At 49.2% G+C, this 16,246-nt stretch overlaps 1 protein-coding gene across 1 annotated transcript in view; it reads right to left on the bottom strand.

Moving 5' to 3' along the window:
• The window catches only part of ATAD3A (ATPase family, AAA domain containing 3A), a 64,329-nt gene that overhangs the window by 20,623 nt on the left and 27,460 nt on the right, over positions 1-16,246 (bottom strand). Inside the window, exons 7-14 of the mRNA XM_019511854.1 lie at positions 13,296-13,451; positions 12,913-12,969; positions 11,816-11,941; positions 9,962-10,086; positions 8,001-8,052; positions 6,930-7,000; positions 3,826-3,993; positions 2,230-2,338 (exon numbers count right to left, since the gene is read on the bottom strand). Coding sequence (XP_019367399.1) covers positions 2,230-2,338; positions 3,826-3,993; positions 6,930-7,000; positions 8,001-8,052; positions 9,962-10,086; positions 11,816-11,941; positions 12,913-12,969; positions 13,296-13,451 — 864 coding nt within the window. The remainder of the gene's footprint in view (positions 1-2,229; positions 2,339-3,825; positions 3,994-6,929; positions 7,001-8,000; positions 8,053-9,961; positions 10,087-11,815; positions 11,942-12,912; positions 12,970-13,295; positions 13,452-16,246) is intronic.

Below are 16,246 nucleotides of genomic sequence, written 5' to 3'. Positions count from 1 at the left end.
CCCTGCTGGCCCCTCATGGATACGTGCCAGAATAATTTTCTCAAACAGCTTGCCCAGGATCAAGGTAAGACTAACTGGCCTATAGTTTCCCGGGTCCTTCTTCTTCCCCTTTTTGAAGATGGGAACCACGTTGGCCCTCTTCCAGTCCTCTGGCACCACACCAGAGCACCACGAGTGCTCGTACAGCTGTGCCAGGGGTTCTGCAATGACCTCAGCTAAGTCCCTCAGTACTCAAGGGTGGAGATCATCCAGACCAGCTGATTTGAATACATCCAGTCCCTCCAGAAGTTCCCTAACTAGTTCCTCACTAACCCTTGGCCTAGGTGTGCCTCCCCTGGGTTCATTCAATTGTGTTCATTTAGTATCTAACCAATCCTCCAGCAGCATAAGCTCCTTATTAATTGCAATAGCTATGGCATTCTGCTTGTCAGCAAGACCAGATGTGAATACCCAGTTCTGCTCTCTATTCCAGCAGCCTGCCTTAGCTCAGAAAATGTCTTTAATCCAAAAGAGATGGGCTTTGCCCCAAAGCAGAGGTTTCAGTGCTGTAGGAAAGGAACAGCCTCTAGTGTTTTGACCATTGTGATTTACAACCCAATGGAAGGTCAAAGAAGCTGAATTCTGAGTGTTCAAATGCAACAGGCTTTACACCATCACCTCATCATATGTTACTGCTGCTGCTGCTGAATGAAGTTTTAATGAGACAAGCAATTCTGCAAGGCCTCCTTTCATGAAGGCAAAATGAGAGGAAGGAATAAAGCTGGTGCCAAGCCCGTGTGGGGCTGCTCTTTTCATCAGCCAGAAATGTAATACAAGCCTGGGCTCGGATGGAGAGGATGAGAAGATAAAGCAGGTGGGCTACATGCCCTTCGTCTTCTGAGGTGGTTTCAGGGACAGGTCTGGTCCCAGGCTAGAGCTACGGAAGGAAAGCTGAGGACATTCACGCCAGACTTAAAAGGATGGGCCACCATGCTGTGAAGAGGTATCACAGTACCAACCAAGCTGCATGTGAAGCTATGAAGTCCCCCCTTCCAGAAACACTGATTTCAAGGCCCAAGTTTCCAGCTCATATTAACAAGGAGATCCGATTAAAGCAAAACGCAGCTCTGGTGTCTCTTCTTAATACCGATACATCCCAGCCTCCCCCAACATTCATGTTCTCCAGGGAGTGTTAGAGAGAAATCCTAGATAAGCCCAAGCCATAGCTGGGACCATACAGAAGCACAGCTGTCATGCAGTGTCAGACCACTGTGAGTATTTTGGAGAACCTCTATCCCGCTAAAGTGGAGCAGACCTTGGTTCAAAACAAGGCATGACAATCCACCAAGCACACACATCAAAGCTTGGCTGGGTTGGTTCAAACATTCAGCTAGCTTTACCGAGAGCTTGCGGCTATGCTGCTCTTCACATGTCAAAGAATGCAGAAACACTCATGTCAAAGTCAATTAATCCCAAAACTACTTGGACCGCTGCCCCCGTACCCACTCCCCAACCCCGAGGCACAAATGTCTGAACACATAGACACACTGCTTGCCTGCTACCTCATGATCTCAACACTTCAAAACCACAAGCCACTGTGCTCTCCTCACTGCCAGTATCTTCCATTTGCTCAGTGCACTCCCAGTGGCAGCCTGCATCACGTGAACCACCAGCCACAATGATCGGATCTGGGCTCTGGCTAGCTACATGCAGCAGTATTTGGTCTGTTTTATTGACTGCCACTGGGCATTAGGTTGATGGCTTGAAGCCCCCGATATTCCCAGTTCAACATCCTGCCAGACCTGCCCCTTTGGTCCTTGTCCCCCTGCCTTGCATAATGGAAGGCTGCTCTGGAGGTCTGACTTCAGGTTCTTTCCCCCATATCCACGGCGTGCAAAACTGGTCCAGGGTGTTATCAGCTCTCTGTAGCCATCCTGGAGAGTCTGTCAATCGCTTCCCCAAACAAGCATTTCAGGACATGGGAAGAGGGATGAAAAGGTCTGAGCAAGTGCAGGAGGTGAACAGCTGTGATGAAAGAAGTGGCTTGTTAGGAAGACCCCTTCTCCTGGCACTGAGCAGCGCCCTGGGACCAGATGGCTGCAGTCATCCATCCTAGAACTGGGTGAATTTTAGCGAGGCTGATTAGGCGCAGCCTTGCTTTTCATGACACGATAGATTTGAGATCATACTACTCTCCAGTTAAACCTACCGTTCACCTGAGCTATGAGAGCACCAGCGAAGCCAACCTACCTGCCATGCCACAGCCAGCTGTGAGATCTCTCGCCCAGACATGCCCTCTGTCAGCTTGGCAATATCAGAGCACTTCTTCCCATAGTCAAACTGGGCCAGCTTCAACCGCCTGAGGGCAGAAACAGCCACGTTAGTGCCTGTGCATCCACGCTGGGAGGGGAATGGGGATAGCAGGGGTGGGAGTTTCCAAAGGACTCTGCTTCTGCTGAATGGGAGCAGAATTAAGTCAGTGTTGCAGCTTGCTGAAAAGCTAGGCTGGGTAAGAAGGAGCAACATGGTTGAATGCAGGCATGGAGTGTTTCTGTGCCAGAAAAGGGGATGACAGCCCCGAACAGGAGGCTGCTAGAACAAGGGGATAAGGAAAGACATTGTCCCAACCCTCAGATAACCACTCACCTAACACATAATTGATGCTATTGTGTTAAAAGTAAATGCATCTACGACACAACAGGAGGCAGGGCTCGGCAACTTGCCCTCTGGAGGGGTGTTGTAAGGTTTGATCTACTCAACAGAGCTTTGCTGGCCTTGCTACTTCAAGCAGGGATGTGAAGAGGGGACATCCCTCAGCTATGGAAGGTCTATGGCAGCCTCCCCTTATCCATGACTGAACACAGCTATGACAAGAGAAGGCAGCTTTTGCCACCTCCAGCTCTGTTGCCACTGGGGGTTCCAATTGAGACAAGCCTTAAGTCTTGCATGTGGGGTATTGCTGGCCAGAGCAACCTGTGCAAGGCTGCCAAAGGCAGTGGGGCAATTCTGACCCATCTTGAACTCCTGCTGAGAGTGGTGGTTAAGACCACACAACTTTCCTGAACCCAGGTATTGGTATCCCAGCAAAAGTGTCAGGAGCAGACTGAAAAACGAGATTGAGGCATCAACCCACCGCTCAACAGCCACCACGTGAGCCATTTTACCTCTCTGCAGCAGCTCTCTTTTGGAAGTTAGGGAACAAAAGACCAAAACAGCCCTGCCAAAAACTCTCATTAATTAGTATCCCCCGCACTTGTTGGCACCATTTCTACCTCCCTTCATGAGGTTCACACCAAGTGTTCCAGAGTTTTATATGCAACATAAAGAAGGGGAATTTGCTAGGGAGGCTGACTCTGCAGCCATTTGTGGACTGACGGACAGAAGGACAAGATAGCTGAACGTACAGATCGTCACATAGTGCGACACAATAGGAGTCTGAGCAGAGCATTAAATATCCAGATGCCTGGGTTTGGTTCCAGGCCTTCAACTTGCTCTGAGCCCTACTTTATTCAAGTCAGTGGGTCAGCGGCCCTAAGCATGGCAAAAAGATTGAAGTGGGAGATGTCAGGGCAAGTGCTGGGAATTCAACACTGGTTAACTGTGAACCAGAGAGAAGAAAGTTTGGGGTGCACGGTGCTCTTCTGCAACACTTAATTCTGCAAAACTGCAACACTTAATTCAAATTGGAGCCTGGAGACTCACTGCAACTCGTCAAGGCAACACAAAAATTCCAGGCTGAGGAGAAGGAGAAGGCTGTGGTCTCCGGTTACCAGAATAAACACAGGGGGCAAAGGCAGGAAGGGCAAAACCCAGAGGCACCCACCCTCCTGATGATGGGATACTTACTGTTTTCCCTCAGTGGCTGGCTTCAGGACGTGCTTATCAAAATACATCCTGACAAGCCGCTCCCGCTCTTCTAGCTGCGGCAGGTCAAAATTCACCATCTCATCTATCCGGTCGTTGATGGCCCAGTCAAACTGCTCTGGCTGGTTACTCGCTAAAACAAGCATGAACCTGGGGGAAGAGGTGTTGAGGATAGGTGTACCATGCAGATCCAAAGCAGAGAGCCCTGGCTGCTGTGGCCCACAGAGCCCTAGACATCCACGACCCATAGCTTTATTATAAAACTCCTCACACAGCTTAGCAATGGAGCCTAAATTAAGACCATCTGTCACAGTCTGACACCGTAGCTGGTTAGAAGCATCCTGGCATACACTGAATAAGCTGTGCATCTCACCCCACTGATGTGATCCAGCAATGGAAATGTACATGTGATGCAGAAAGCGGCATTCATCGTACTTCCCAGGTGACAGACTGGGGCTGGAAATAGAGGCTTGTGCTATCAGCGCAGAAGCAGCCGGCTGGAGCATGAGAATTCCTACATGAGCCATCACGGACCCCTCTGATGTCAGCCTGATCCAGCCTGGCTAAAGGCCGGTTACTCACATCTCTAGATGGGTGGTTCCACTCCAAAAGGGTCACCCAGCCTTAAATTCACCTCGCCATGGAGCACATCTTCATTGTCTCCATGCTGAGCCTAAGATGGCTAGACAGAAGTAGCCCCTGCTTGCTCTTGGCAGCACTCCCAGGCTCACCACGCAAACAGGCCCTCGGTAGCATAACTAAATCCAAAGGGTTCATGACCGCAGCATGGAAAGCCAGTGGCACGATTCAATCCTTTGCTGCTGGGGCCATCAGGGTGAGGTCTGTTCTGGGGAGAAGACATGGGCCTGGAGGGCTTGAAGGCAGCAACTCTCAGCAGCACTCATTCCCCTTAAACAAGGGAAACATTTAACAGCAGGGAGGCTGAAAGTGCCAGGTCAACTGCTTTTGATTCAAAGCTGGGGAATAGCTGGCAAGTTTCTCTGTATACAAAAGGCTTCTAAGAAGCCGCCTCCTCTCGCTCACCAGCCAGGACACAGGTGAAAAGGCCGACTGGACCACTCCATGCTCCACTGCCCCAGGTGCTGCTCCATCTAACACCTCTTGCCCTCTCGCTCCTTTCCTTTTTTTTTCCTTGTAATACTGCTCTTTCCGATGCTACCAGCTTAATGGAGCATTGGAATTTGAAATTTTAACAGCGGCTCTTGAGATAGTCACAATCTCGCCATCTGTTTAAATCCAGGTCTACTGGGACTGTGGTCTTCACCTTCACTTCCCCAGGACCAAAAAATCAGAGACATGAATATATTTCTTTTTGATGACAAGGCCTTTCCTCTGAGGCATTATACAGGCAGGATTTGGAGAAGAGCTAAAGCACAGATGAGCTTCTTGAGATAAAGGTTCAACATGTAGCTCTTTCATATAGGACTGGCCTCGTCTTAAGAAGAAGGAGAAGGGTAAGTCAGTGATCATAAGAGCAGAGCTGTGAGAAGTCTTTGGACCTGTCCTGGGACAATCAACACTGAGGGTCTCCGCTAAGTTAACTGGGGAAGCCACACCTGGCTATGCAAGCTGTAGCACTTGTTACGGGCAATAGCAATTCCCTGGTACTGCCACGTCACAGTATTCCTCAGGGTATCACTGCTGCTGGTGGATTTACATGTGCCATTACCGTTACCCAAATATATCCTCATTTATTACTGTGGGAAATGCCCTTTCCTGGCAGAACACGGCTGTAAGAAGTTCTTTAAGTTAAGCAGTGCATGAAAAAATAAGACACATTCATTTGCTTAGAATGGCCCCATGCAGAAGGCCCAAGCACCACTGAGTGTGCATCAGAACAAGCAACTGCTCCGGGGGATTGGCACAAGGGTACCAGCCAGCACCGGCATGTGCAGCCCCAGACATGGGCTAAGGCAGATCAAGGAGGGTGTTGGAGCAAGGGACTGGCCCTGTGTTGTTCCCCATTTAGCTCTAGCTTGCAAAGTGATGATAGACAAATAGCACTGCTTCCATTTGTCTACAGACCCCATGGCCTAAGGCCTGCAGAGCCATCTACTGCTTGGAGGAAAGCGTGAACTACCAACACTCTTCTGTTACAGCTCTGCTCATTACTGCAGGGCACCAGGGCGTCTGAGCAGACTGCCTACATGGCAGGGTGCAAGCTAGAGGACAGTCCTGAAGGTTACCTGTCGCTTAACACTTTTATACTACTGCCATCCTTTGAACCTTTGTCATTGGCCCTCTAAAAGCATTACCCTCTGTATCTACTTACTTGTTGCTGCCTCCTTGGTCTGGGAAATGCTGCAGGTACTGAAGAAGCATAAGCAAGGTGTAATACTAAATACTCATTGTGCTTAGTTCTTTGTGCATGTACAGCTTTTTCAGGGTTCCTCCAAAAACGAGGGTCCAAAACTCTGCCTTTAACTTACAGATGGCGAAACTGAGGTGTGGGACCTTGCTCAAAAGCATGAAACACTTAGGTGTCATGTCTTGGCCTCCAGTGTCCCATGTAGTAATACAGTTTAAGGGTTTACCAATGTATACCACAGTTCACTTTTCAGGCTGTAATGCTTCTGGATGCCAACAAGTCCCAGGCATGTACTGAGAGGAACACAGTAGGGTCACAGGGACATGAGGCTACTAGAGCAACGTGGATTCTGCTACCTGTGTTCATTATTGGGTTTTAATCACTGGGGACTGGCTTCCTGTCACTGGAGGAGGAGACAGCTATTTTTGATTTGGTCCCTTTGCAATAGGAGTTGTTTCAATATTAGGCAGCTTTGGTGAAGACTCCAACAGGATTTTAAAGGGAAAAATGGCTGCATTTAAGGGCAATTATGATCACAGGGAAATGATCCCCACTGAGATAAGCAGTTCTCTGCAGCGGGGAAATGCTAACGTGATGGTCAGATAACTCAGCATGGGGCTTTTGTAAACTCCACGATGGAAGAAAGGGAGAATAAAACCCTCCAATTTGTATGTCCTTGCCTCAGCTACCCAACACAAGAGCTTTCAGCTGTTGCAAGCAGATGTGAGCTCCTGGCCTGCAGAGCATGCACCCTTACTTGTTGCTATGCTGCCCAGTCCGGTGCAGGAACGCATTCAATGTGGCTCTTAGATCTTCACTGATTTTCTCCTGCAAAGGTAAAGATGGGAGATGATCAGCTGCCTGGTGACCAGGGCCAGGCTGCAACCAACAGGAATATTAACACTACCTTCTACTACTCCAGCACTCACATTCTGGTAGGATTTAGAGACCCTGTCAGGGATAGGGGTCTCATTCTGGGTGGCGTTTTGGAAACAGAGCATTCAAAAGAGCTCACCACCTATGTACATAGCACAAAGGGAAGGGAAACTGAGGTACAGCAGGATACAGTGGCCTGCCCAAGGTCACTCGACAGATCAGCAATACAGCCTGACTACTACATCAGGCCTTTATCCCTCAGCTGCATAAACACCTCCACAGAGAATCATGCACTTTCTAGGTAAGTCATTACAATCCTGAAGCCACAGGGCTGGAAAGGACCTCAGGGGTAGCTAGCTTGACCTGCAAAGATATAGAATTTGGTGTTTCTTGTCAGATGGGGGGGAAAAGACTAACAGGGAAGAGAAAGCTATGCTTGCCTCTATAAATGCGTGTCTGCTCTTTAAATAGACAGCACAGCGTCTCGGATCAATGCATAGCACACACATTTGTTTTGAAACACACGGCTCAATTCAGGCTTTTTTATTTCCTGGCACAGCTTTGCTAGTGGTGTGGAAACACCACCCAAATACACCAGCAGCCCAAGCTGCCTGGCTGTCAGAAGAAAGCAAACCTGCAGGGCCTGGGGCTGCCACATGGCCTATTAGTCTCTCAGCTGGGTCAGCCAGCTGCAAGCCCTCCACAGCAGGCAATCTGTGCCACCCACCTCCATCTAGAGGAGGGAATACCCCAACCCACAGTCAGTCCTGAGCAGCGCTTGCCCATGCAGCTGCAAGAGGCTAATTTCTCCTCTCAGAGTCACTTAATTATGTGAGCAGTAGGGCAGCTGCCAGGTCCAATCTCTCACCCATTGAGGCTAACTAATCAGGCTAAATGAGAATGCTTCTGGCTCAGCGACCGACCCCACAGCACCCGCAGAAGGAGTACTTACCGTTGCCCTTTTCCTCAGAAACGCATCTGCTTCATCCACGAACAGCAAGAGGCTGTGACGGGGAGATCAAAGCAAGGAGAGTCACGAGGAGGCAGACACAGCAAGAGGAATGGGCAAGACCTATGGGGGCCAACACCATTCTTCCCGTATCAGACACAACAGAGATTTTGGAGCTAAAATCCCCATGGGTGTGCATTAGAAAGGGTTGCTGCGTGGGTGAAATCTGGTCCCCAATCCAGAAGTTTCAGAAATGTAAAGGCCCCCAAAGCTAGTCTTACACAGCAGACCTTGGGACCAATATGCCGTGGCTCACGTACTCCAGGCTGAGCCTGCTGTTCTTCCATGGATATGAAAACCCGACAATAACCACAGAATAAAACCATTCCCCACTCACTGACCAAGTTTTCCCCACCACTTGCTTTATTAGTTTTATTTATTTCAGCACTCTGGTGGAAATAACAGTTTTATTATTTATTCATTCGTTTCTCCGCATCAAGTCAATGAATAATTCAGAAAAAATAAATGCTCTGGTAACGCCAGACTAGTGTTGGTCCCGAGAGAGAGGGTATGAAGATGTGTATCAATAAAAGAGGCCGAGTCACTTAACAGCTGCAACAATTTGTATCGCGTTCTCATCTAACTTCATAGCTACGGCTTGCCTTTCAAGTGATCCAAGCACAGCTCGTAATCTTTTACTCTGCTTTAGTGTTGCTAGCAGCGTTTTTGGCTGCTCTCTGCCTCTACAAAAAGCACCCTTAGCGAGAGACGCTTCTACCGCTACTGCCCAGATTTCAGCAGCTCAGCACAGAACAGCTGAATTACAACTCAGAAGCAAAGGGTGTCACTTGTTGGGCCCCCTTCAGAAACAGATGTTGTATAAAACTTTGTGTGGGGCTACAGGAAAGTGTACTGATGAGAACCAACACACATTTGTAGCCCTTATTCTTTACTTGTAGGTATGCAGCTGTGCCGATGTGCATCAAACACAAGTTTGACTGCACAGAAGTTCAAATGGGACCAGGGAACCTGGCTTGAGCAGTGCTATGAAATGTGTTACTCTCGGAAGACCATTCCCCAGCAAGCTAGGCAGTTTAACAACACAGCTAGGCCAGTCCATTGTGTTTCAGTTCACCCACATTCCTTAGGCGTCTCTCTTTCCAGTCCCCAAAAAAACTTAGACCATCAACTTATCCCCAATAAGTTTATTCTATAAGTTGTAAAAATTTATATTTAGGGGAAATAGAAACATTTTGGTGATGAATGCGGCCAAGTATCGATACAGACACTGCAAGAGAAGGTCTGTCCGAATCAATCAGACTTCACATAAATCATCAATTAGCCGTCTCCTACACGCTGCAAAATAGGACAGGAACGAAACGAGATGGCTCCCAGCCCTGTGCTGGATTGTAATCTGCCTGGGAGCAGAGAAGGTGCCCAAGTGAAAAATGAAGCTGGCTTGCTAACTAGCCTCAGAACTTCCTTTGGGCTGCAGCAGACATCTTGTGCCAGGCCAAAGAGCCTAGCTATGCTCCTTCCCTAGAAAAGGAAGCTAGGCTTTAGCCAGAATGAACGGACTGCTCTCTAGGAGGCAGTGCCTTCAGCTTCCCAATGGATTCCCATGCTTCTAAATGGTTTCACCACTAGATTGGGGGGAAAAAGAGGTTTTGAATCTCCTCTTCTTGCTGGAGGCTCATGGGAGATGCAGGCAAGCAGCAGGATCTCAACCACACAGATGAACAAAACCTGAGTGGATGAACTGGGAAGCCTGCTTGGCGTGGCTCTCTCTCAGAATTGGCTAATGTCAATTTAATTGCAGTGACCAGTGGGTACAGTAACCGCTTTTCTACTTGGGGGTGTTTGATTTGCAAGCACCAGGTTAACAGATGCACCCTTGCTCCAGGTCTCCTAAGAAAAGGTAAAGACCAAAGCAAAGCTCAGGTGCCAGAAGAACATCAGCTTACCCTCTCCTACTCGTGTTGGCCCAGTCAAAGAGCTTGTGCATGGCAGTAACTCCTTCCCGCCCCATAGGGGCGACATCGCCACCGGTCATGATGGCATAATCCATGCCTGAATGCATGGCTAATTTCTGGGGGAAAAAAGAAAAAAGATGGAAGAGGGAGTGAGTGGAGAGTAAAACTTCCTTGTTCCATAGGAGAACTTGCAGAGTGAGGAGGGAAAGGGACCACGTTCAACACTGGAGCCTCTCTGGAGAAGATTGTGAGGTGGAAGCTTACAAATCACTTGGCAGCTGAAAAATTAAACTAATTATTACTAAATCCATCAGCAGTGCAGTGAGCTCATTCAGTACTCGGGGAAGCAGGAGGCCATGAGATTTGAACCTGCATCTCTCTGACCTCCTAACCACAGCACTCAAACCACCATGCTAGAGATTGTGCATTAATCAGGACTGCTTCCAGCCCTTCCTTTAAAGCTGGCCCCATGGGCAGCCAAGCAAGAGAGATGCTCTCTTTCTTCTGGCCCAGCACAAGCGGGAGGGTATGCGGCTCAGTGAGATGACTGCTTTCCTAGGCAGGAGCAGACCTGGGTTCTAGCCTAGATCCTTCCCCCTAATGGGGTAAAAGCTTCCCCTCTGCATTGCTCTCAAAGTGAAATGGCCCAGCTTCAAGAGGTGTGCTGGAGGGGACTGGATAATGCATGCCTACACCTGCAGCACAGGGGTTTGAGGACTGTGCTGAGAAGTGGGACAGCTGCAGGTTCAGGCCTCCTCTGGGTTTGGGGGGGAACCTAAAACTAGGCTCTTTTGCTTCCTGCTGCAAGGCCCCTGGTTCCTGGTTTTTTCTGGTACACATGCACACAGTGCATGCCCTGCCTCAGCCAGTGTGCAACCTCATGTACGCACAGGAGCCCTGTGGATGGTTACGCATCCCTGCTGCAGGGGTAATGGAATCCCAAACTGTTCAGGAGCGCCCAAAAAGGCCACTTCTGTGGCTGGAAGAGCTGCCATGTCAGCACATCGAGGGGAACAGAACACAGCTCTTAGACTTCCTGTAGGTCTGGATGCCACCTTTCACTCAACTGCTGCAGCCCATTCACCCACTCACTGCCCACCTTATCTGTCAAGGCTGTAGGCTGTCCAAAGCAGGGGTGGGTTTTCCTACATGTCTGTACAATGCACTAGGGCCTGAAGCACAACTAGAGCCTCAAGGGACCAATGCAGTACCAACAGGGAGAGGAGGGGGGGAGGATTTCTGCCTTGCTCTGCTTGCTGATAAGAGTTAAAAGCTCCAACTTCTTTGATATTCAGCCAAAACTATGGAAATTGTCCCTTTCTTTCGGAAGGCAGTTGTTAAAGCATGACACAGGTTTATTTGTCAGGTGGCTGCTAAATGAAAAGTTTCACAGAGAAGCCCTTGGAGCATGCTGGCAATTTCTCCCATAAACTGGCAGGTAAGAAAAAATCTGTTCTGCTTTTGCCAGAATCCCAGCCCATCCATCAGGCCTCTGTGACAGGATGTATCCAGTGTTTACAGAGCATGGCCAAGGAGGTGACTGCTTCCCACAGGCCACTGTTTAGCTCGATGTGTGGCATCGTCGAAGGGCAAAATACACTGGTAGAGCCTCCCCCTCTGCCCTTGCCCAAACTCTTCTAGTGAAGGCTGTGGAGTAATGAAATGAGCCTCTGAATTAAGCATGCCCTCTCTGCCTGACGGTCAAATGCTCGTGGCCAATTAGCCTGCCGCTGCCTGTGCCTGGCTTGGTGAATGTTTCAATCTGTCCCCAAACATAAAATCATCTCTCTCAAGATCTTGAAAGCTAGAACAGCCAGTCTGTCAGAATTCTGGCAGGGTTTTTACCTTGGCAAAGAGTGTTTTTCCAGTACCGGGTGGGCCATACATAAGGATATTCCTGTAGAGACTTTTATTCTTTTTCGTATTCCTTGTTGCTATGGCAATGTCTCTCACACGGGCCTCCAGTTTTGGCTACAAGAAAAATGCAAGGTTTAGGAAACAGACATCAAGCTGAAGGATGCTGGGGCATGTCTAAGCTTCATGCACTGATAGAAGGAGAGAGTGATCTGTGCTGTCAGAGAAAGCTGCAGTCTCAGGACTCAACCTCTCAGCCTGAATTCCTGCAGCTCACTGGCTTGGAGTGGACTTGTGCCCTGTTCTGCTTCAGGATATGCTGCATTTCAAGCCATGATTTGACTGTAATTATTGCAACTCAAGCCACAACCAGGGAACAAGGCTATTAGCTATTACTAATTTATGGACTAAATAACCACCTTCTCTTGGATGTCCTAAAAGTCCCCCCTCTTAGGTTAGGTAACAGGCCAAATAAGAAACAAATACTGGTAGTAATAACTCTTCCATTGAAGTGAGAAATGAACTCATGCCTATACATATTCATATACTTGCAAAGATGCCCAGGGTAGCTATTCCTACCAAAGCATATCTTTCTAACCGGCCCTAAGCAGCCTTTTAATTCACCCAGTATTAAGGAACTTAATTCAGTAGCAAAAGTGCAGAGTCAGGGCTAATTAGGGGGTTGACAGCCATCCACAAGGTGTTTCAAGTCTAGCACATATATTACTTGGTTCTCTGGCCCTGAAAATGGATATAAAAGCGCTAAAATTTCACAGATTAGAGAGGACAAGTGGAACTCTGACAGTGTATACAGCCCCATTAGCACGCTGCTAGAGGAAAGAATCATGGCAAAGGAAGTGCTGAATTAAGACTTCCAAGGACTTTGGGCCAAAGGATCAAAGGTTACTAGCGTGTTTAATGTGTGCCACACTGAACACGGGAGCGTATTTACACTCCCAGTGCCCCAAGGGGTGGCATTTTTAGCGTGACTGAACTGTAACTCAATTGAAAGCAAAAGCAAGGCAAGACTTTGATGCTTGGTTATGTAAGAGCCTTGAAGGCTTGAGAGTGCAAAAGCAGGTACTTACACTGAGAACGACTCCTTCAAGAGCATCTTGAGCTTTGCTGGTAAGACGCTTACCCACCTGGGGAGAACAAATCCCATCAGTGACAGGCAGAGGCCACCCCCAGACCTTACCAGCAGTTAGCCTGGGCAAAAGACTCATAACAGAATTAGAGACAGAGTAAAGTTAATGTGCCCTGGCAATCCCAACACCTGTCAGTCTTCATAGCATGGATCAGAAATGAGTTCATATGGCTTCCCCACTCCCTTCCAAGAAACACACTGTGAGCCCATATGAACACTGCTTCCAGAGACAGGGTAAATAAACACCATAAAGGCCATGCATAAGCACAGCATGGTGCTCTGCATCCCCAGCTAGCAGCAACCCAAAGTAACAGCGGCACTTACCTTGATAGGGTGTTTCAGTGACTCCAGCACCGTGATACGCGAGGTTTCTCTCACCAGGGAGGGTTTCCCCAGACGTGCTTCTATGTATCGCCCTGCAACCCCTGTAGCATTCTTGGCAGAGTAAATGCCCACAGCCAGCAGCGTCAGGCCTGCCACCTGGAAGAGACAGGAGGAGTCTGTTGAGCTGCTTCTGCAAGAGAATGCCATCAGCTGCATGCTTCTGGCATAGATTCATAGATGTCTGGGTCGGAAGGGACCTTAGCAGATCATTGAGTTCAACCCCCTGCCCTGGGCAGGAAAGAGCACTGGGGTCAGGTGACCCCAGCCAAGTGCCTGTCTAGTTTTCTCTTAAAGACCCCCAAGCAGGAGAGGAGCACTACCTTCCTTGGAAGCCCATTCCAGATCTTGGCAACCCTTACCTATAGAAGTTTTCCCTGACGTCTAACCTAAATCCATGGGTGACTGGTGCCTCCCAAATCTGGGAGGCACCAAATCGCCGTTGGGGGTGGATGTGCCTCAGCGGCTGATTGCCAAAGCCAGAATCACCAGTAGTGAAACTGGAAGTGCACTTCTGCCAGCACTTCATTTCATGGCTGGCGCTTCCAGGAGGTACATGGCTAATCCCAGAGGGTGCACATGCACCCACGTGCACCCTCTATGTGTCACCAAAGCCTAAATCTGTTCTCTGTCAGTTTGTGGCCATTGTTCCCAGTTACTCCAAGGGGTGCCTTGGTAAACAGAGCATCTCCTATTCCTTGCTGCCCCCCCCGCCGCCCCCACTGAATTTATAGGCAGCCACAAGATCACTTCTCAGCTTTCTCTTGCAGAGGCTGAAGAGATCCAGGCCCCATAATCTCTCCTCATAGGGCTTTGCCTGCAGGCCCCTAACCATATGAGTGGGCCTCGTCTGGCCCCTCTCGAGGTTGTCCACATCCCTCTTGAAGTGTGGTGCCCAGAACTGAACACAATACTCCAAGTCAGGAGGCTGCTATCAAGTCAGGGGGATTTAGACTGTGCTCAGGGTTTTGCCCAAATACACGGGGGCAGGCACGTACTAAAGCCTGATTCTATGCATCTTACAGCTCAGGTGAGACTGGAATCAATCTTGAGCTGTGCATTCATTGCGGTCAGAGGAGCAGGGGGCCAGAGTGGCAAGACAATGCTGGGATCACAGCTGAGCGTAAAGTGCAGACAGGCGCTTCAAAACGGAACAGCATGCCACTGGAAAAGGCCAGGATAATCTGCGGTGTTTTCTGCTTGGTTAATCCAAACCATGAGAGTGCAGCTGAAAATTAAGTGCACTCTCAGAGCTGGACTACTCCCAATTATATCGATCACTGTGTGGTCCAGGGAGGATTATCACGGCCCATCAATTTGCATTTGTGCTAATGGCAGGGGAAGAAAAGGCTCATCTTGAACGAATACAAGCCTACCAGAGCGGTTGCTCCTAGAAAGGATGGACAGAATAGCCTAGACTATTCTCAAACCACCAGTAACATTCCAGGTCAAATTTGGCCCCACGCACTGGAAAAAAGCAAGCATCTACAAAAAAGGATTGTTTCCATTGCACATCTTCTTCCATGTCACCAGGGACTGCGGCAGCATTAGAGCAAGGAGAACTTTGCAAAGGAAGAGCTAGACACCAAGACCAGAAATGAACTTAAGCCATCTCTCTCTGTTCTCCCAAATGAGAGTGGGGTGGACAACTCCCACCAAGCACTGAACACAGCTGAGGTATGGGCTGTGTTTGAAGGGTCCTGCATTATCCTCCCCAATTTGGTGGTTGACAGAAGTCAATCACTGTGGTGCATGGCGACCAGTGGGGTCCCTCGAGGCTCTGTCCTAGGGCCTATACTTTTTTACATCTTCATTAATGATGTGGACATTGGTATCAGAAGCAGGCTGGCCAAGTTCGCTGATGATACCAAACTCTGGGGTAAAGCATCCACACTTGAGGACAGGACGGCGATCCAGGCAGATCTTGACAGGCTCATGGAATGGGCGGACGAGAACCTGATGGTGTTCAACACCGAAAAATGCAAGGTTCTCCACCTCGGGAGGAAAAACCCGCAGCACCCTTATAGGCTCTGCAGTGCTATGCTGGCTATCACTACGGATGAAAGGGACTTGGGGGTCATGACTGACCACAAAATGAACATGAGCCTTCAGTGTGATGCTGCGGTTAGTAAAGTGAGTAAAACACTGGCTTGCATCCATAGAAGCTTCTCAAACAAATCCCAGGACGCCATTCTCCCGCTGCACTCAGCCTTGGTGAGGCCGCAGCTGGAGTACTGTGGGCTCCACAATTCAATAAGGATGTGGAGAAGCTTGAGAGGGTGCAGAGCAGAACCACGCGCATGATCAGAGGTCAGGAAAGCAGACGTTATGATGAGAGGCTGAGAGCCATGGGGCTCTTCAGCCTGGAAAAGCGCAGGCTCAGGGGTGATCTGGTGGCCACCTATAAGTTTATCAGGGGTGCTCATCAGGATCTGGGGGAACGTCTGCTCAGAGTGCCCCAAGGGATGACAAGATCGACCGGTCACAAACTCTGCCGCGACCAATTCAGGCTGGACATAAGGAAGAATTTCTTTACTGTCCGAGCCCGAAGGTTTGGAACAGCCTGCCATCGGAGGTGGTTCAAGCACCTACATTGAACACCTTCAAGACACATTTGGATGCTTATCTTGCTGGGATCCTAGCTTCCCTGCTAACTTCCTGCCCTTTGGCCAGGGGCCTGGACTTGATGATCCTCCAGGGTGCCTTCCAGCCCAAATGTCTATGAAATCTATGAAATCATCCAGCTCAGCAGGGTTCTTGTTAGAGGTGGATCCAGTGGGGATGGAGTGGTGCGGTGCACACCCCCTTGCCCCTCCTTTAACTCAAGCTTCACCCAATCTTTAAAACCAACTGTCTGGGAGGTACAGCAGCATTCCTAGTTAGGCAGCAATGAG

This window comes from Gavialis gangeticus, unplaced genomic scaffold (genome assembly GCF_001723915.1).
Source record: "Gavialis gangeticus isolate Ggan-Ray unplaced genomic scaffold, GavGan_comp1, whole genome shotgun sequence".
Classification (NCBI taxonomy): Eukaryota; Metazoa; Chordata; order Crocodylia; family Gavialidae; genus Gavialis; species Gavialis gangeticus.
Note: the sequence above shows the minus strand (reverse complement) of the source record. Positions and strands in the feature narration are given on the sequence as shown.